At 47.1% G+C, this 22,030-nt stretch overlaps 1 protein-coding gene across 1 annotated transcript in view; it reads right to left on the bottom strand.

Moving 5' to 3' along the window:
• Positions 1 to 22,030, bottom strand: part of MAD1L1 (mitotic arrest deficient 1 like 1) — a 232,828-nt gene that overhangs the window by 15,111 nt on the left and 195,687 nt on the right. Inside the window, exon 15 of the mRNA XM_026053930.1 lies at positions 13,592 to 13,799. Coding sequence (XP_025909715.1) covers positions 13,592 to 13,799 — 208 coding nt within the window. The remainder of the gene's footprint in view (positions 1 to 13,591; positions 13,800 to 22,030) is intronic.

The raw sequence follows: 22,030 nt of genomic DNA, 5'->3' as shown, positions 1-22,030 counted from the left end.
ACTTTGTAATCTTCCTTTTGGCTTCCCATGTGTCAGCTCTGGCATCAAAGTTGTTTAGCTGATACACATTATCAACAGTTGCTCCCAACTTTTTGAGCTGAAAACAAGGAATAGCTGTTGCACTCTGAGCTCTGTTTATTCTGCTGTTCTATTAATTTTATTTATATGTATTATGATTCCAAAAGCAAAGAAGTTAATTATCACTTTCTAAGAATTACAAAGCATTTGTGTAACTGGGCTTCTGATTTAGTTATCAGCGCAAATATACGGGCTTGTTGTACTAAGAAGGAAAGGATAAAGGAGCCATAAACCAAGATTTACACTATTTGCAGCCTTTCAGAGTAAGAAAAAAAATAGAGAAAAGCTCAAGAGATTTTTATTAATGCCTTAGATGATTTAGAAAAAAAGTCACTTAATCATAACATTGTAAACAAGGAAGTTCTACAGCAGTATTTAAAAATATCTGAAATTGTTTCAGGAGCCCTATTGATTTGAATTAGGCAGCTGCATAATCACTGGGGCTGCAATTTTAATGAACATTTCAACAGGAAATGTAGAGCTGATTATATGTATCAAAACAGGAAAGATCCAAATGCTGCAGCTCCTCTTTTTATGTTGTTTGGTTTATTACCTCAGCACATACATCCAAAACAAGCCTGGAAATAACCCAGTGCTCACCTGAACACCCCTTTGGCTGCAGCTCCCTACGCTCCTGGCTGCAACTCTGATCCTTCCGTCTTGATACATGTCATTAGGCACAGCGTTTTGAGAAATAATTAGCGATTCAATCGCGTTTTACGCTGGATCAAGTGCCTGGAAACTGTTCTATGCCGCAGTTTTCCTTTAACATATTTTAGGGCACGTTATATATACTTAATTAGCTAATGTTTATACAGTGCTTTGAAGAAATAAAGAAGTACATAAGGGCTAAGCAGTGTTATCAGAGAGCAAAAGAGCGGCGAGGAGACAGCACGGGCACAGGAGAAGAACAAAGCCCTGTTAAGCTGAACAGCACCTTGCTTGCAGAGAGGCTTCAGGACATCTGAGCAAAAAATATGTCAGCAGCTCCCAGCACCTAGGCACTAAGGAGGGAACAAAAGGTGTAAAACACAGGAGGCTGCAAAGGCTCTTAAATGACAAAATATTGACGACACAAACGTGAGAATAGCGATAACAGAGATACGAAGACAGGAGGACTGGTAAAGAAGAAGAACTTTGTGTGTATACAAGCACAAGGCACTGATTATTGCTCCCCTACGGCAATTTGCAAGATAAAGATTCAGACGGAGCTGAAGGCCTTGATGAAATAAAAATGAATTCATTCCACTTCTGTGAAAATTCTTATACATGAGAGCGGGAACTAATGGAATAAAAGCGTGCTGCTTCCTATTATTTAGCAGTGAGGGAAATGGGGCTCTTTGCTAAAGATACAGAGCTTTGCTGGCTGCATGCTAAACACTGCAAAAGAGGGAAGGGTGCTCACCACAAAAGCCGTCCTAGCAGAGAGAAAGGAACAGGGTTTTACCTAAGTACCTGGCTTGTGCATCAAAGGGGATGCAGCTCATGAAGGTGCCGGGCTCTCGCGCCCAGGGGAGTGGGGTACCAGGCCAGTCCTCTCTGTGGGCATCTGGGCCAAATTTGGGTAAAAGATCTGGGAGAAAGTCAGAGAAAGTCACAGCTAAACCCACTGCAAATGGCAAGGAAGCAGCGGTGTGGCAGCCAGCAGCTGGAAAGGGTTTTCCTCCATATGGGGCAAACATCGGGCACAGCTACTGCTTCCAATCACCACAAACAAACAGTGCACACAGGGAGCTCAAAAGAGAATGCCCCAGCTTCCTCTTTTGCCTTTTCGGCCTCTTTTTATTCTATTATTTGTCTATAACTAAATTATATGATTTCTTTACAAGTCTAATTAAGCAGTTAATTGATGCTGGTGCCCTTTAACACTTGGTGTTTAAGATTAAACAAACAACAGAGGAAAGCGCACACAGTACCCAGCAATAATTAAGCACAGCAAGGGCTTGTTCCCCCACTTCTCTCCACTTTAACCTGTCACATGCAGCTCTGAGTACTTATACACCCTAGAGCGGCAGTGCTGGCATCAAACCCCAAACCCTTCTGCCTTTCTCATGCACCAGGTCCTTCCTGACGGCCTGGGCGGATCACCTGCTTCCAATCCTCCTGCCTCCAGCCTATGGAAGCGCCTTCCTGCTAGTCTTCTACAAGAAAAGGTGAGCAACAGAAAATGTTTTAAAATAAGCAGTCCTGTTTCCTCAGAGGGCCACAGATTAAAGGAATGGACTCCAGGCTTAGGACTTACCCCAAGATTTACATGGCCTTGGGGAAGGCACCGCGACATGTGGCTGGCGAGGCCACCAGGCAGCCGCAGCATCGGGAAGGTGCCACAGATTCCAGCCTGGAGCAAGTCACATCCTCTCCCACAGCCTCGGGTTAAATCTACCTGTGCTAACAAAAGGTGGAGATGCTTTCGGTCCTTCCAGACCTGCCTCAGGGCAGGCATTGCAGCCCAACAATTAGTGACGCTGTCTTAAGGCTCTGCAAGCAAGAAAAAAGAGCATCGTGCCCACTTCTCACGGGTGTTGCAAGCCGTAATTATACCTCTAGCCTGCTTGGAGACCTTTGGACAGAGGGTGCTGCAGAAGTGGAAAATATTATCATCATTAAGCTCGCTACCACAAGGGCTGGAATTTGAGCCAGAGACTTCACAGCAGATGGTGAAGTTGCTAGCCCGGCTGGCTGCGGTTATAATTTCTCTCATCACAGACTCTCCTTGTTGGAACAGGCTTCACCTCTTGATTTCTGAAGAGCAAAACAGAGCCCGCGCTGACAAGAGCGCATTGTCCTGGTCAGGATCGCTGACACATCCAAAGCAGCCAAATCACTGGGAAGTAAATCATCCAAGGGACGCTCTAATTAGAGAAAGCTCCGCTCTTTGCAGCCCTGCTCCTGCCTGTCACCAGCAGCTCCCTCCCCAATCCTCATCATTAAAGAGCAGCAGCGAGGAATTAGCCAGATTTTGTTAAGTGTCAAACACTCCGGCTCTTGACTATGCACAAAACAAGGACAGACATTTTATGGTTCTCAGAGCAAGTTTAGACTTTTCCATACACTCTATTTTGTACCTCTTGCTAATTGCTTGTTTGCCCGGATTTTGCACAGCAGACTGGCTCAAGACACCATCACTAGAAGAGCACATGGTTATGTTTAATATGCCGCAATATGGGGATATATGTGGGCCTAAGTTTTATCCTTATTTATTTCTAACTTTAGAGGTGAGCAGCCCAGGACTTGGAGCTTCCTGAGGCATAACTAAAATGCCATTAATTTTGTCTCTATTCCCAAGCGCTGCCAATGTCCTCTCCAGCTGGTTTAGGACATCACCTTGCAGCACAACACTTTAGAAAGACGGCAACATCCTCCTAAAACCTCTCCTTCTCACCACAAAACTTCCTACAGACTCAGAAATACAAGCAGCAGCTCGAGCAACGCTCGGCTCCCCTTCCTGGGCTTTTCCAGGTAGTGAGGTAGTCCTCCAGCAGAAAGCAGTACCTCGAAATGAAAGCAAGGAGTCATTTCCACTACCTCTTGTAACGCCATGGGAATCCAAACACATTCCGCAGGGAGCACACGGTGAAGGCCTTGGCTGACGCCCACGTACCGGGAAGGGGACATTAGCAGAGAAACAACCTGACCAGGGCTCGCTTCGAACGGTGGCCCACGGCAAAAACACCTTCAGCAGCGAGGAGTTATTTCACCAGCTGTCATTTAGCATTTGGTTTCACCGCCTCTGTACATGTACAAAAGCTCCCCTCTCTCCTAAATGCTAATTTTAGCGGAGTCACGGCAAAATGGCAGTGTGAAAGGGGAATCACACGCAGCCATCATTACCAGCCTATTCAGCGTAGCCTTGCTGATTCTTTCAGATCTGTGGCTGCCTTTGATTCCACCAGCAGTGCGATTCCCGAGGACACATCCGCAGTCGCTCGCCAAGGTGGCTGCTTCTGGCCCCTCTCTTTCGGAAGTCGCTGTTCTGTGTAACTTAAACCCTTCTGCTGCACATACACGGTGGTAGCTGATCATCACAGGGCACCTTTGCAAGGCTGCCTACCTACCAATAACCCCCAGTGCTGAAGTACTCAACAGGCTGCACCGAGACGCTTCCCCTGGTCAGCACAGATAGATCTACTGATACAGGCAGAGAGCAAAAAGGCAATTCACCCATCTGATTTCAAACAGCTTTTCATCCATCCGATTTCCATCCATTGAGCTGGGCCTGACTGTACATTAAAATGAGTATCCCGTTGCCTAATGGAGGCTGGATTGATTTACTGCTCTCCGACGAGAGCTCAAGCCAGATAAGCCGGAGCTGAAAGGAAGAGAACGGGGCAGTGCTGCAATAGCTGCAGACTGCATCAGCTGCTGCCTACACCACACCGGGCAGGGCTGGTTCAGCCTAAATAACTGATTTAACCACACACCACAGCATGGTGCACGGTGCACAGGTACAGGCTCTGCCCTGGATTTCAAGTCTTGCTATGGTTTTGCCCCGTGCCTTTGCTATACGTTGAAATGAAATTCCACCAGAAGCGTGAGACAAGACTGCCCAGGACGCTGGTGTTGTGTGAACTGCTGCCACCCGCCTGCAAGGCTACATCCTGCTAAAAAAGCTCATTACAGCAGCCCTCAGCCCGCAGTCCTGCCCGCCTGCATCCCCAGGGGGATTTCAGGGCTTGGGCTTTTGTTCAAAGGTGCGGAGGGGTCTGAAGCTTTGCAATTAATTTCCTTTCAGTTAATCCACCAGAGATCTCCACTATTAACCCCTGGACAAGCTGCCTTGTCAGGGCGTCATCCAATGCCCTTATCAGGGCATTAGCAAGCCGGGCAGCAAGGCCTGATGATATTTGGCAAGGAGAGCTCTCCTTTCCTATTTCCAGCCTTCTGTGAGCAGCACATTCAGAAGGCAACCAGAGCGTCTGCGCATCGCGGTAGGTACCGGTGTCAGTGGCATGATTAAGACAGCAAAGTAATTACAAGTGTCTGCTTTTATACGCTGATTGCTTTCCAAATAAATGTTCTCCATTCCAAATAAATCCACTATGGATTAACATTGCTTCAACTTGCTCACAGCCTCCAATGTATTTGATTAGCAAAGCCTCATCAAAACTCGGCTTGACCATTTTTCAGCACTTCACCATTTTTCTTTTCCTCATCAAGAAGAAGAGTGTATCCATTAGTTAACCTTTTCAAACACATTCTTTTTGTGGTCTAATTCAAAGAAGGATTATAAAAAAAATTGTCAGGCTTGGCATGTGAATAGGTTTGTGTGAGCGCAGGGAACACGCATTCATATATCAGAACATCAGCCTGGGGAGATAAGGGTAGCCGAATACCTGCGTGCTTATCTGCATGCTGCATCAGTGCTGTGAAACCAGCATAAACACCACAGAAAGAATCCATATATTGATGTAATTCTTAGTGGTACGAGTGCATTTGTGTGAATTTGCAATTAAATAAAGCTTATACCTTTAAAAGAAAACAAGAAGTTAGGGATATAATTCAAAGTCTGTTGAGATCAATGGGATTTTTTTCCATTACATCTGAATAAAGCTCCCACTCCCTCTTCCCAAATACATCCACTACATTATTAAGAAGCCACCTGAAATGCTTTTGGCCTATTTTTAGGCAGGCTGAGACACTCTTGACCAGGCCTCAAGCTCTTAGTCCACTTTTAAACTCAATAAATCCAAAGCTCTTTTTCATCCCATGGCCAACATTTCATGTATTTTAAGGCACATTAGTCTCATACCAAATAAAGTCACTGAAAATACTACAGATTCGTGTGGGTGACAAATGAGCTGAGGCAGGAACCATAACTTTGAATCTCTTGACTTTTATGCAATTAAAATATCGACTTAATTGTTAGATCTGTGTAGCTTCTCTCATTTTAATATGTAAATCAGTCTCTATTACTCCATAGCTCAAAGAATGTGTTACTCGGCTTACTTGATTAGGCTGGGAATTGCTGGTCCTGCTGTCACTATGTTTACACTTTAGTGACAAGTTTGCACATCAAATTCACATAATGCAATGTCATCAACTTACTCATCAAATATAAACTTCTTAAACACAGCCACTGCTCTAGAATACTGAAACAGCCTTATTTCCCTCATTTACAAACCCTAAATAATCTGGGCAAGGTAAAACAAAAATGAGAATGCAACTGGAAGATGCATTTCCAACATGAGCAGCTTCACAGACGGATGGGTAGGTAATCCAAAAATATAGGTCATATAAAAGTTATCCTTCAGCTTCTGCTTTTCAGTTGCTTCTGTTCCCCCTATAAAGAGGGGAACCACCAGAGGTGATTTATTCCTCAGTCCCTACATTTTCACCCTAAATTCTCTGGAATTCGGGTTTAAGAGGCCCTATTTATTCTGGGAAGAACTTCAGCTCCCAGCCCAGCACACTCAGCTGGAAACTGAAAAGAAGAGTCAAGAGATAAAGAATAAACTTAGTATTTTTCCTTCTATGATCCTGCATACGAAGTGCACCACCATCCTGGATAAGGTTGAGAGAGACGGTGTCAATAAGGTCAGCATTTTCCCAAATGTTTTTCCTAAATCTAATAAAGGAAAATCATCCCCGGCCATGGGGACAGTCACCTGGCCAGCCCAGCCTTTTCCAGATGGGTCTTCTATAACCTCCGCACCAGTCGCCAAGTTTCCTTGCGAGATTCCCACTACTCCTCACTGTGCCCAAAGCATCAGGCTTTAATTTCCAGGAGAAACAGCTCCCTGAGAAGGTGAGATGTGAGGCTCCCCCGCCGCAGCGCGCTGCCACGCTGGCAGCCTGGTTTCCTGGTGTCAGGGAAATCGTGTCGGCCCCAATTTGAGACATCAGCACAAGCCTTTCTTCTCATTCCTGCTGATGAATGAAAGAGCATTTTCAATTGTGCACATCCAGAGGCCTTATGGCACGTCACTGCTAATCAAAAGCTGCTCTGTGATGCCGAGCGCTCTAAGAGGCAGCTCATATCACAACCCCACAGGACCCCAAGGACAGCAGCAGATAATCCTGCGCTTCCTTCCCTTCGGGAAAGATGCTGGGCTGAAGGGAGAGCTCCTGCAGGAGCATCCACACTCGTACCCATGCCACCAAGAAGGCAACAACCCAGATAACCCACACAGGACCCCACCACGCAGGTGAACTCCCCACATAATTATATACACATATATGCTTCCATATATATGCACAAACACATCCCTACATGCATATATATATCTGCTGCCTCTTACAAAAGCAGAAAGATCGAGGCCTCCAGGAGCTCCTCACGTTGGGCTGTGTGCAAAGAGGGGCAAGGAGGAAATCCTGCCGCTCTCCTGCTCTCCACAGCCCTCTCTGCACAGTAACCTTTGACTGGCAGCGTGTTTTACAGACTCGCTACCTACAACAGCACCAAGGTACAGGATTTCTTACAAGCCTCCCACTCCTCGGAGCGCAGGCGGATTTCAAAAGCCTCGGCAGCGTCTCGCCGGCACCTCAGATCATCCAATGTCATCAGAAGTTGGCGGATGAAGGGACCCTCTGGGATTTATTAAGTCAGCAGCACCAGTCTGAGTGCTCATGTCCTGGCCTTTCAGAGCACACGGAGCAATCCAGGCTCTGGTTTAACAGACTCGAGGCACGTTGCCATAGGCAGGACCTACCATTTCCAGCAGGCAGTGCCACACGGCTTGAGACCTGCATTATCCCCAAAAAACTGGGGAAGCCACTTGGATGGAGGTATTAATAATTAATACCTGAGGTATTAAGCCTTCATTCAAGCCAGGCCACCTGGCCTGCGTTGACTTCAGCAGCCCAAAGCTCCTATCACCAAAAGGCCATGCTCTCATCGAATGAAAAGGCTTCAAAAGGTTCTCCTTCTGTTGGGAGAGGCCAAGACCATTGACGGCAACACAACGTCAAAGGATTTGATAGACACTGTCCCTCAACTACTGTAATGGTGTCAATAGTGATACACAGGAGGCACCAACCTGCTTAAAGTCCTTTAGGAGAACAAGGCACTTTTAGCAACATCACCTCATTATCTACACCGCTGGGTTGGGGCGCAGGGATATGTAAGATAAGGAGGGAAATCAAAGCAAGTTCTCTTTAAACTACCAGCCTATTCCCAGCCTTAATATACTATTCAGGTCCCAGCCTGGGCTAAGCATCTTGCAGTGGAACTAGCCCCATATAAACAATAACGCTAATAACGAGTGAAGAGGAGAGGGATTGCCCTACGGAGGGGAGGCTCCGTTGTGGATTCCAAGCGGGAAGTCGGGGGAGCTCCGCGTGGGTCAAGCACATCAGCTCCCAGGGATGCTGCTAATAATACTTGTCCCGTGTGCTACTTTCCTCTTTCATTTGTGTTTTGCACATTAAAGCTATGCAACGTTTCTGATGCAGGAAGCAGGAGGGAATGATTTTTTCTTTTTCCCCAACACAAAAATGCAGCCATCTCTGAAGTGAAAGAGGACAGAACTTTATCAGCGCGTAGCAAAACACTAGAGGCAATGACAGGCTCTTTATAAACTTCAGAGGAAATGAGGATAAGCAGAAAGCAATTACTTTTGCAGAAATACAGGCATGAAGGCTAACATCCTGCTCCCACCGACAGCCTGCACGTGAAGACAGCGCATACCATGGACCTTTGCTTTGCGTTTCTTTACGGTGGCAGCAAATCCTTCAGCACCCCTGACTCTGGAGCATCTCAGAGAAAAGAGCCACGTCCCGAATGCAACGACGAGGAAGAGGTGCCCCCTCCGTCCCCCCGTCCCATCGGCGCGATGCCGGGAGCCCTCAGCACGGAGCGAAGCGCAGGGGCTGCTGCCCACGAGCAGCTCAGGCTGCAGAAAGGCCCTGGGCGGGTGGGCTCGGGTGGGCGCTGCAGGTGCAGCCCGCGCCGCGCAGCCCCGACGTGCAGATGGCTCCCGAGCACCAACCGCGCAGCCAACTGCGGATGGCATCGGCAGCTTCAAATCCCATCTGCTCCTTTTTTTTTCCTTGTCGCCGTCTGTATGTGGAAACACATTCATCAGAAGCACAAGCATGCTGGGACAGTGACAAATTTTACCATCTCCGACTTGTCACTTTGACAAGATTAGATTATTCTAATATGAATTCATTACCCAATTTAATTCCAATTAATAACTTGCACTATGGCAGCGATGCTGGAGGCTGCCTCCGCTCAGCACCGGGCGCAGTGTCGCTGTTGAGGTCAAGCACCTGCTTCAGGGCGTGTTTCCCAGGCCAACAAGGTCCTCCTTTTCCCATTTCTCTTCTAATGGGAAGGAAGGAACACGGAAATGATGGACATCGATGAATAATTTTCCTTTTTTGCTGACGCTGTGCTTAGGAAAACAGTTTCCTTCTGAATTTCTCCATAGATGGTTGATTTGCCACCTTCCTTCCTGGTAGGGGTGCCAGCCTGTGCCTCGCCAACCAGCCCCAACAGAACATTAAAATCACTTCTTTTTCTTACAGAGAGGAGAGAACACTCTACTGTACCTACAGGACAGGAATAAATCATGAAAGGTGGGGAAAAAAATGTATTACTACATTCTTTGGTCAGGAGTCAGTTCTGTGGGATCACAAATGGGAGTAGTCAGCACCCAAAGCACTCTCATTTCTACCCAGGTTAGCCAGAATACAGAGGTCATCACTTCTCTCCGTTCCCCATTAGCTGGTATTGCCACCTACCTACTTGCTTGCAACTCCATCTCTATAAGTGCCAGAAAAATAAGAGGTCCACCAGGACCACACAAGGCAAAAAAGAGCTGGACAGAAGAGGCCCTAAGGGAAATGAGCAGAGGAGGGAAAATAACTAAGGAATCGGAATAAAAGAAAAGGCAAAAGACGACAGAACAGAGCTGGGCCTGTTCAGCCTGGAGAAGGCTGAGGGGGAATCTGATCAGTGTCTACAAATATTTCAAGGGAGGGAGTGAGGAGGATGGAGCAATCTCTTTACAGTGGTGGCTACTGAAAGAACTAAAGGAAATGGCCACAAACCAAACCAAAGCACCAAAGTCCCACGGGAACTTAAGGAAAAATTTCTTAACAGTGAGGGAGACAGAGCCCTGGAACAGGCTGCCCAGGGAGGCTGTGGAGTCTCCTTCTCTGGAGATCTTCAAAACCCGCTTGAATGCAGCCCTGTGCCCCGTGCTCTAAGTGACCCTGCGTGTGCGGGGGTCTTCGACTAGACGATCTCTAGATGTCCCTTCCTTAAGGATTCTATGATTCTATGCAGCCTGAAATACAAAAAGGTTTGGGGAAAAAAGTGCAAAAGGGTACAGGGGAGAGAGAGAAACACAGGCCTGGAGCAAACGCCAAACCTGGGCAGTGTTTCCATCCCGCCACCCTTTCAAAGCAGCTGCAACCTGCGCTTAGGGAGAAACCTCTCCCAGGTGGCAGCCCGCCCTTGGCGCACACGGTCACGGTGAATGACCTGGAGCCGTGACCACGACCCCTTCTGCGTGGGGCGATGAAGGCGAGCGAGGTGTCACTGCTCACCCCCCAAACCTCCCCTTTGCCACAGCCCCGGTGCCCGTTTTGATAGTGGTTATTGCTGCAGAAAGGAGAGAAAAGGCCCACGGAAGCGCGTGGCAAGTCGCCAAGCTGTGCTGCAGCCTCCAGCGGTTATGCTCAAAGAGATTTAAAGTCCAGTATAACCTTGATTTTTAATAGAGTCACATTTAATGAGCTTTAACGTCCACAGCAATAATTTCCTTATTACCTATCCAGGAGTCGGAACCGTGATCAGAAAAAAAAGAGGCTGCACTCCCGTCCAATGAATGAATTTAATAACAGCCAATGCGTTATTATCAAAACCATCAACATCATTGTCCTTAATGCCTTTTTGGGTTGCTGGAGTTATAATCCTTTGAACCTTAAGCATAATTGTTGCAGATCACATAAGCTTGCTGGATACAGCAGAGCTGCCTGGCTAAAGGCCACCTAAACTCCTTATTTGAGCCAAGAAGCCATCCAGGGGGCATGGCAAAATGTGACAATAAAAATCTTACATTTACCGCTACCTGCCAAGAGGCAAAATGCAGACTTATGTGTGACCTTTGCAGTTTTCTCCCTTTTTTCCACACTTCTTTTTTTCCTGCTCTGAGAGGTACTTGAGCCCTTGATTCTCCTTCATCCCATTTGCCTTCGCACGCGCTATACGAATGAGATAGATAAGCAGGCGCGTAGGCACTACAGCCGCCATAGAGGGCTGCAAGAAAAATTCCACAGTTCCTCTTATTTTGCACAAAAAAAAAGCACAAATTTCACTGAAAACCGGTCCCTGGCCACGCACAACATGCCTCAATCCTCCAGGTAGCCGGTCACCCCGTGACAAGCAGAGTCGAGGGAGCTCCTGTCGCGAGCCCAATCCTTCACCTAGCAAATGCCCCTAGCACTAGCAGAGCTGTCAGGAGTGGAAAGCTGGATCCTCTGTGTCTCACCCAGAGCCAGGAGCCTAAGGAACGTGTCGAGGCTTTAGCATCAGCCCCTGCCGCCGCCCTGCAGCAGAACTGGGGGTTCTGGGCAGTGTGGGGCAGCGCTGCCTGCGCATGACAGGGTACAGGAGCTGCACAACAGAAGAGCAGCACGGGGTCTTCCTGGCTTCCTGTGCACATACCCTGGACGCAGAGTCTCTCCCCAGGGCTCCCCCACCCTTCAGTTTCAGCTTTCCAAGACCCGTTCTGTGCATGAAGCACTTCCCCATGCACCCGGGAAGGCAGTGGCCTCTCCCGGGACCGACAAACCTCTTTGGCCATCGCTCATCCCACCCCATCAGCCCTGGCACTGAGCGAGCACGGAGCTGGGGCACCGCGGCCTGGAGAGGCTGCGAACGCGCTGCAAACCAGGGAGCTGTTTGTTTGCCTGTCAGAATCAAAGGGAGAAGAGAAAACAGATTGAAAAACGCATCCCAGTGAGGTAGGGACAAAGCTGCTAACATCCCGGCGCAGAGCTGCAGCATGAACAGAGAAAAGCAACTGCACGAAAGGCAGTGGAATCGTAATCGTGAATAACAAATCACAGGAGGCACACCTGAGAAACACACTTCCCCCTGAAGACACCATTTAATTACCCTTAATTACCCTAATTTACCCCCAAGAGTCGTTCAGCAACAGCAGAGCCCTGGAGCCAACCTCCCCTCTGCATCCCCGTGCCTTTAAAAAGCAGTGATTTTCACACTGCAGTGTAGCCACCATCACCAAGATGCTCCCCCTCTGCTCGAGTCCCACTGGGATTTAAGCTGGACATTCCTACAGGCAAAGACGGCCTTGCTTAAACGCTTGGGAGGTGCTTCATGTTTGTGCGTTTGCTATGGGAGCCAGTAACGCGGTGACAAACTGTCACTGCACCCCTAACTCCCGGGCAAATCTTCACTTCCATGAACCTCCCCGTGTACAGGTTTTACCACCACACTTTTAAGGCTTACATAGTAGCACATTTCGCTACAAGATACCGGAACAGTCTTAGCAGTAAGGAAACGTGGTAATTTGTGCTACAGGAAAGAATGCAAGCTGCACTGTGAAAATTTTGGAGTCATAACAGTGAGAAATGTGCTTTTCCATAGATTTCCTTTAAGTCAGTGCTGGGCTCTTTTGTGGGCCCCAAGTCTCTGGCACATGGGGCCTTAGAGGAAGGACATCTCTGCCCTCTTGGCTGCATCTGAGGGAGCGTTCTGACCTCCGGAGCTTGAGTACATCCTGCTGGCGAAATGACAGGTTAGTGGCCACAGCCCTTCAGCAACTCCTGGGGATTTTTTTTCTGATTTTCTTCTTCTCTAGCAAGAATGTTTTGAGGGTAAGTACATGTGAGCGAGTTCCAGCAGTCAGATCTCTTGGGTCCTGCAGCATGACTCAACGCAGTCTGGTCACCTCACAGTGTGGTAGATGATGCGTCACATTTTATTGATATTCTTACCTTGATTTAGAGAGTCTGAGAGTCCGTGCTGGAGGTGCTGACTTTGGGGTTACTGTTCTGAAAGGTCTTGTTCATGTATGTGAAAGGAAGAAAGGCTGGACCAGAGGAGAGCCACAGATTCTGGGAAATGTATTTAGCTCAGTGAAAGATGTATTCTATTTTCATGGAGTATTGAATGCAGCTGTGATTAATGGGGCACATATGTACTGATAAACAATATTAATTTGCTTTAAGCCACATCTGAAAAGATTTCAACCACTTGCTTGCCTGCAGTGGCAAGCATTATTTCCTGCTGTCTGTGTGACCTCAAAGGCTGAGCCAGCCCTGGAAGGCAGGAAATATTTCCTCTCAGCCCACTGGCAGCCCCAGCTCGTCAAGGCTGTTATATTGGTATTTCATTTATCATCAGCGAGCAGTATGGATGATTATTATTTATCCACCTCACCGCAGCGCCGAGCTGCCACGCAATTGCTGCTGCACATCCATTCTCCCCCGCACCGAGCCAGCTCTCCTCAGCTCCTCCACGCCCGCTCCATCAACGGCACCGCCTGCTCTGCCACCACCCGAGCGAGGCCATCGTGGCAAGCAGCAACTCGCGACCTACCCGCGATCTCCTGCGGCGACTGGAAAGCACCAACTCCTTCCAGGTTCTGCGGGACGGAGCCGCCGCCTTCCAGCACGCGCACGAGCTCCCGCAGCCGCTCGCACTCCTCCTGCAGCTGCTGCTGCTCCTCCTTGCGCTGCTGCTTGGCCAGGCTGGCCGGGTTCATGCTCAAGTGGAGAACTTTGATTTTGCTGGGGTCATAGTCGCCCTGCGTGGCAGAAACAACAGATGCAAAGTGAGAAAACGGTCCAAATTCCACGTCCACATGGTTTGCATCACCTTTTGCGTAAAGGAAAAGGTGCTGTCTTTGCATAAAGACAGCAACATATGCAGAAGAAGGGATGTTTAAGCGGTGACAGTGTTTTATTCCAGCGGTTGAAGTCAACCAAAGCAGGGCTGCCTCTCCTCCTCCTGCTACTCTCCTCTTTCCAAAATAAAGGAAAAGAAAAAAATCCGCTCAGCAGGGCTTGCTCCCTGGCTGACACCTCCACTGTTAAATTTAACTCCAGAAATGAAGTTTTATGGCTATATTTAAATCTCCTGGTAGCAGGGGATTATAATGAACACGCAGATGTAGCCTTAAACTACAGCAGGACACCCAGTACTAGGCTGATTTATTACAAGTACAAGCCAGCGACAGCCATAGGACTCCAGCACTGGAGTCATTAGCAAGTTGTATCAGCTCGTCCCAAGCAAGCGAACATGTATTTCATTTTATATTTTTTTTCCTCGGAGATGAGTTATACTTAGAGCAGTTTAAATAGACAGACGAAACCTAAGATAGCAGATTAACATCCCTTTAAAGAGAGCAGAAAACACTGATGTTATGGTTGTGATTGCAAAAAGAGACAATTTTCATGCAAGCTACAGGAAGCCTCACAGCCATAAAAGTAGGAAAACATGAACTAATCCCGGTTCCACAGCACTCTGCCCAGCCCAAACCCTATAGCACCGCCTGTACAAAAAGCCATTTCACACAGTAGCATTTTCCCTTCAATTAAATCTCAGGACCTAAAGTGATTTTGTAAACATTAATTAAATCTCAAGAGCAGCGTGAGGTAGGTATTAACCCAATTTTATCATTTACTTTCCATTAAACGATGTGCTCGAATTTTGGGGGCTGCTTTCAGGCAAACCCCAGCAGGGCAGGGCTGCTTCCTCCCGGCGCTGGTGCCGGCAGAGACCCCGGATGCCGCCGTTCCCGGGGGCTTGGCCGTGCCGGGGGCTCCGTCTCGCAGCCCCCCTGACATTTCCAACCCCTTTCACGGGAGGGCTGCACAGACCCACCTCACCCGGTGTTCCTGGGAGGTCACTACGGTGCTGCCATCGCCTCGCGTTCCTGGGCTGAGGGCAGCGGCTTGTGCTTTATTCGGCACCGCATGGATCAAACCTGCGCATTTCTCCCTACGGCAAAACCACCAGCGCTGCTGGTTTATATTATAGCAACACCTAAACACGCCAAGGGCCAGGGGGACCCCGGGGTGCTTGGTGCCGCATAAACCCCACGTGAGCCAACCTCGGAAAAGCCAAACGGACACCAAAGCGTGAGGACAACACCAGGCAAGGGGCACAGACGGACACGGGGTCCAGCTTGAGCAGCACCAGGACAGAGAGGAGAAGAAAATGCGTCTTCACGTCCCATTCTGCTGGCCCTGCCCGTGCTGCTGCTTTATATATAACTCCAGCAAGCGCTGCTGGAGTCTCCAGGGAATTTCTTGCCATCATATGGATTTTCAAACACGCGCAGGAACCTTTCCATGGAAACCGTGCACAGGAGAGGCAGGTTCAGATGAAAGGGAGCAGACGCGTGTGCGCAGACCGCAGAATCCCTACCGGGATCTGCACCGCGGGAAGTGCTTCTTCTCAATTTCCAAAGGCTGGGAGCGACTTAGCTTGGCTCTAGGAACATTCATGGCTGCAACCTGCTATATGCAACAGACTGCAAAGCAGCATTAAAGTCTCACTAGCATTTGAAGCAAATGAACCTTAACGCTGGTAAGAAACCAGGGTCTAAGGAAAGCAAATCTCTTCCTCTTGGAATCTCTTTTGCCCTGAAAAATGTAAATTTCGTGTTTCCTCCATCAACTGTTCCTCCTCCACAATAAATTAGTTTTTACTGATCAGAATTTTGTCCTTTCAGCTTTGTAACAGAAGATTCAGAAATACTATTTCAGGCGCTGGGAGAGAAAACCTAAAACACATTTGTCTTGTTAGAAAATCATCACTAATCAAGGGCCACTGAGGAGGAACAACAAGCAGCACAGTTTGAAAGGCAGCTCCATAAAAGATACTATCCCACACGGGCCTCCGAATGGGAGCCGGGAATCCCTGAGCACCAGCCTGGGATCCATCTGCTCCAGGTGCCACTTCTGCGCTAAATCCTAATGCAGCCCTTTTTCCTCCCAAAAAGCCTTCACGTTTGGAAACAGGGCTTGAACGTCAGCATCAACCATAACCAGTTAAGCCCAGGGTCACTTTATATAGAAGCACGAGGCGTTTTGGAGGTTCAACCTGTGACGTACAGACAATCCTTTTGCTTGCAAAAGAGGGAGATGCCACCAGGTCATCAATTCCTCCAGGAAACAGGAATTTTGTTCCACTGACCAGCACAGTGTGGTGGAGAGCATGGATAATCAGTTATTGCTACTGGCTAAGCAGCACCCACTCTTGCCCTGTTTTTCCCAATACATTTGAAATTTGGCAATTGCAGAGATGCTGAAGAGTAAATAACTTGAACTGCAGCGAACTCCTGGCATTCATTGATTCTTCTTTCAAGGAATAACATTGAGTCAGTAGTTCAGATTTGTCAGAAAAATGTACGCAGAGCTTCAATTTGGAAGGAAGCAATAAATACCTTGATTGATTGCAAGTAGGTCCAGTTGACACTTAGCAGTACAGTGAATTATTCAGTCCTGGAAAGTAAGATGCTAACTAGCTGACCTGGTGCTTAAGGCAGCAAAACTGTTTTTGTGCTCTCAAAAGGCACAGGACATTTTGTAAAGGCGATTTGTGGCCTCTTCCTGTTAATATGTTCCACAAAATGTGAAATAATGTTGTTTTGATGCTCAGTTCTCAGCTTTCCATGCACAAGGGAGACTCTCATTGACCATGGAGTCAATACCACCATTTCTGCCTCCATCACACAGAGATTATATGAAAGAGCCACCACAGATACAAGAGACAAACATTGTCTGAACGCCATATACTCTTAGCATACACTGGGACATGCAAGAACTATTTAATAAGGTTCTGGGTAGCAAAAAAACAATTGACAAAAGGCTAGAGAGGTGAATTTGCAATGGGACTAATTTCCCATGTGGAATAGGGGAAAAGTTGAAGCGATGCTACTGCCTTTCCTCTCAATTCCATGTCCCAGCACGGAGAGGAAAAAAAAACACACTGAAAAGATAATTGTGCTCATGCTACGTGTCATTTTTTTTAAACTCATATTATTGACAAAGACTCAGTACATTGGTTTATATGTTAAAAATAAAAACCTTCCTAAGTAGTTTTCCCATTAGGGAAGAATCAGTCAAGTGACAAAGCAATGAATGAGGACAGGAATGCTTTAATCTCTGAAAAACAGAAACTTTTCCTTCAGAACGGCAGTTGTTTAGAAGAATAATGAAAGCTGCCAGTGACAGCACCTGAAAGGGCTGAACTTATTCTGGCATCTTTTCTCGTGATTGTTCGAAAACTGCTTAGTCCCAATTCAGGGATATTTTTCTCCAAGAGCCATAAAAGCTTTTCTCTCTCCTCAGCTCACTTTCACAAGTCCACAGGTAAGAATAAAGAGCTTAAAAACCATGTGGACTATTTTACATTTGATGAAACATTCAGAGCTTAACAACTCCATTTAAGATCTCTTCACATACTGCAGGTATTTTAATTAGAAAGTTGGACTGGCAGCAGAGGGAATAGTCCCAACTATCGTGAATAAGTTGGTCTAACATCAGTAATGAAATTAAAGGAGGGAAACTCCCAAGTCCCGGAGAGGCAGCGGTTGTCATGACACAGTCAGCAAGAACTGTCAAGGATTTTCAAATGACTTCACATCCTCGTAGGCTCTCCCTATCCAAAGCGTCAGGGAGAGAGGGGTCAATACCCACAGATGGGGCTGCCGGGCGCCTATCTGAAGCGCTGCAACACGTTCCTTGCTTTTTCCATAGCCTTGATGTCTATCAACCTAAAAAGATTAGAAATTCTGAGCAGCACAATAAATTCTGGCGGAGCATATGGACAGCTGAGTTTAATCGCTACGAGCTTGCAAGGAAACAGATTGCGCTGCCCCTGCTGAGAAAAGGCTCATGATTGGAAGCTCTTCAAGGGAAGGACCATTTCTTCTTTTGTGCGGCTCTCTTGCGCAGCAAACGCCACCCAAACACAAGCAACACACACTGCTGCTTTCCTCACCGAGGAAGTCGTTTCTGTGATGACTTCTTAACCCAAAAATCTCTGAGGTTCCTGGACGGAGACATGTTATTCAATACCAGGGAACCTGAAGAGAAATAATCTAAGGAGCTTAGTAGATGGTATCAGCTTTGAAGGATGTATGGGTCAATAGTTATCTGGAAAGAACATCCCAAGTAATGACTGCACTTCTTTGTAGGAGATAGATGGGGGGTTCTTGAAGACAGATGCAAAAGACAGAGCAACAAGTGGAGGGACAGTGGAAGGGTGTGTGTGAGAAGCATCCAACTGCTCATGGAATGCACTGGCTTCCACCTGGAACGTGTCACAGGCAAAAAAAAAATCTCAAATTGTGAATATTAAGATGTGACAGATAACGGGGTGTACACACGTGTGCATAAATGTCCAAAATTGAACTTCTGAATCCTCAAAGAACCTGATATATGCCAGCTATCCACACCAGCTGGCTGTAGATGCGGGTAAAGTCTCGACTAAACCACAGTAGCTTGTCCTGAGCCTTCCTATTAATAAAAAGATGCGAGACAACCTTCACTTAGGAGATCGATCGAGTGTTGTGATTCTGCACACTGACCATTTAGATTGGGAACACCGGGAGCTTGGGGTTCTGGAAAGAAGAGTTGGTGTCAAAAACAGGGGCTTCCAAAAGGAACCTGTCTCAGGAACAAAAGGGGGCTGGAAAGAAGATGATGAAGATCCTGGCTGCAGGAAGGATCCTGGAAACGCATGGAAGGTCCTGAGGCCAGAGAGGAATGGAGACAAACGCCAGGGGACATCCAGGTCTTGGTCGGTAACATCCGAGTCTACCAACTCCGAGAAGCAGCAGAGCGTGAAGCCGAGGAGACTTTCTGCCCAACCTTCCCCGGTCAGCTGCAGCCTCCCTGCGGGAAAGCTGAGACCTGGAGCCCCTCCGGAGACCGGGTGGGGGCAGCCAGCACGGGAAGCGGCCGCAGAAATGATGGCTCTTACACAGAATTCACAAATCTTTAGACGCCTCCTTTGCACATATTTGTCATACAGTTTACACTTAATAGCATAACATTTACATCCAAATCATCTGTTTTCAGTCCTGCGTCAATACCCCCTGGAAATTTCTACTCTTAAGATGGAGAGCAGAAAAGCAGTGGGAAGGGAGAGGCTTGATTTGTCACCTGAAAGGCATATGCAAAGTCCCCAGCAATCACAGCTTTTGTTGCAGCAGCTCATTAAACAAAGGCAGGCTGGCCATACAAGCGAGCACTTCTCCTGATCTACCTCTCTCTTATTTTGACTTTATCAGCCCTGTTTTTTGGGTTTTTTTTTTTTTTCAGACTTCTGTTTTTTTCCATTTGGTTATTCAGCTCTCCACTATACATGCAGAGGGGAGGCATCTCCCTGCACTGTACTAGGCAGTCTCTGAAAGCTTAATCCTTCCTCAGGAAATGCCATTTTAATGGAAATTCTGCTCCTTGGTTTTCTTCTTTTTGTTTCTTTGCTCAGGCTTGTTAAAATGATTAGAGTAAAACCCGGCGTAAATCGCATCCAAAAGAATTCCCTCTGTCCCCAGCACACACAGCACAGCCCACTGACCAGGCCCAGCTCCCCCTGTGACAGCAGATACCGACACGGAGGGATCTTGCAAGCCCTTGGAACAGAACAGATTGCAAAGATGAGACAAAGCAGGCTAACAAATAAGCAACAAGCACCACCTGCTCCGCACGGCCTTGCCAGAATGCACGGACTTGAAATCAGAAGCTGCTGAAGAAACAGGGAAGGTGCTGGATGCTGGGTGAGGATTGCCTGTTCCCATCACCTCTCGTGCTGGGCCCCTGTCTTCGTGCCCGCATTTCATGCTCCATCATGTTGCTGTGTGCATCTCCAGCAAACACAACCCTGAAACCCAGCACCCAGGCCCACTCTTTCACCCTTCTCTCAGCCAGTTTTCAGATCAACTCCTGCTACTTCTTCCCCAAAACATGAAGATTTTGCTTCTGCCCAGACAGTGCGACCCCTTGTCCATTCACTTCAAATGACATTTCAAGCAACTCCTGAAAACACACGTTATGCCCTTCCTAGAACAGCAGAGGTGAAGACATCTCAGTGTCAGGCTGAGTCATGCCTCTTTACCCCCCAATATCCCCTCTACAGTTCCCACCTTCTCTTCCTAGCCTCACATGCAACGACATATCCTCATTTTTTGCTCATTACCTTACTGACTGTCAATAATGCCACCTTCAACACCTTGATCAGCCCCTCCTTCCACAAAGACTCCTACCGTTTCAGGTTTTCCTTCTTGCGCTGATTTGCAAGGCCAGACAACACAGACTCATTGATATTCCTCCCTATGGCCGTCTTTTTACCGCAGCATCTACAGCAAATTAGCAATGAGGCAGAGAAGCAGTTGGAGTTGGGATGTATCACAAACAGAGGCTCTAATCACCCTAATTGCACTACTCTCATACCAGACCATATCTTTCAGTACAAGTTAACATATTTGGGGCGCCGCTGCAATGCAAGTTGAAAAAGAAAACTCACCAGCGGAGCTCAAACCCTTCAGGTGTGGTCGTAAAAAGCAGATCTTTTCTCTCTACTAACTTCCAAACGCATCGTTTCCCTGGGGGATGCAAGGCGGATTTGCGTAGAGTAGGGCACGCAGACGAGGTCAGCATGCAAACACTGTGACAAGAAGTTAAGAGCAGGGATAGCTAGATGTCAAATGACACACAGTTGGGATAATATTGAAGGAAAAAATGCATTCAGATGTTTACTGCCCATTTTGTTTGTTGGCGTTCCCTTTTGCTCTGAAATTGAGAGAAACCACAGTTCTTTCTCAGATGGCTTGTGACCTTTTACAGCTTTGATTTCCAGGGGCTCTGGACTAGGGTTTTTTTCAACTCAGGGATTCCTGTCTTGCCAAAACACAAAGTCCAAAAGAAGCTGCTATTATTTACGCTCTGATAGCATGCTGGAAACCTGTGGTGGTTCCAAAACATCCTATAAAGACACCGAAATAGAAGCCCAGAGATTCAGAACGGAGCCCCAAAGAGCTGACAGTTTGAGTTTTAAAAGTTCTTTTTCACAGAAAAGAATTAACTTCACAGTAAGAAATGCTGGTTCTCATAAAGCTGAATTTCAAACATTTTGTCAAGTTTCCCATACAAATGAAGTCACCTTTGAATAATAATACTAAGGAAAGTCAGGTCGAATCTAGGTTTTCTAAAGAAGTATACATGATTTTAAAAAAATTAACTACCGCTTTGCTGCTCTGATGTTTTCTTATTGTGCATGCAACGTGCACATAAAGAGACTGTGCAAACAGACCACAAAGACAGAGATACTCAAAGTGAGGTTTTTTTTTCCTCCGACTTTGACTCCAAACCAGATGTTCAGCCAGTGAACGCTCTCCCTCCCAACAGGGCTCTATAAATCTTCCTTTAATGTTTCAGTAATTCGGCGTTTCCCTGCAAAGCTCTGTTTTGGAACGAATTCAGATGGGATTTCAAGGGGAGATCCCGGAGGAGAAAAGCAGCACAAATCTGCTGTGCTAGCCTGGAACCCTCATCACTCAATTATGAAAGGATGAATTAGAGGGAAACATGATAGCGGAGCCTCCTCTTTCAAGACCTGATGTCTTCTTCAAGGAAGGCAAATTTGCAACGTAGTAAGGTATTTCCAGTGAACATATCTAATTATAAATGAGCAAAACCTCTACAGGTATTTTTTTTTTAGATAATATCGTATATAAAGAAGCACGAATAAAAATGCAGTGAGTAGCCACTATCTTATTGATCTGATGGCAGCCTGCAGCAGGTTCAGCTGAGCATCCCTAAGCCTGAGAAGTAAGCCATGCTGGAGGAGCTGCCAATCCTGTTACCTACTTGCAGAGCAAACACATTGCAGCGGTTGGTTCCTAAAGTCATCCTTCATAGCACGATGATGTGAAGCTTCCTGAACTCTTCAAACACACTAGGACGCTCTGCCCTGTAATTAATGCATGTGAAAGTACTGATATATGTCCTCTATATATGTTAT

Source organism: Nothoprocta perdicaria, unplaced genomic scaffold (assembly GCF_003342845.1).
Source record: "Nothoprocta perdicaria isolate Ctin4 unplaced genomic scaffold, notPer1 scaffold_12, whole genome shotgun sequence".
NCBI classification, from domain to species: domain Eukaryota; kingdom Metazoa; phylum Chordata; class Aves; order Tinamiformes; family Tinamidae; genus Nothoprocta; species Nothoprocta perdicaria.
Note: the sequence above shows the minus strand (reverse complement) of the source record. Positions and strands in the feature narration are given on the sequence as shown.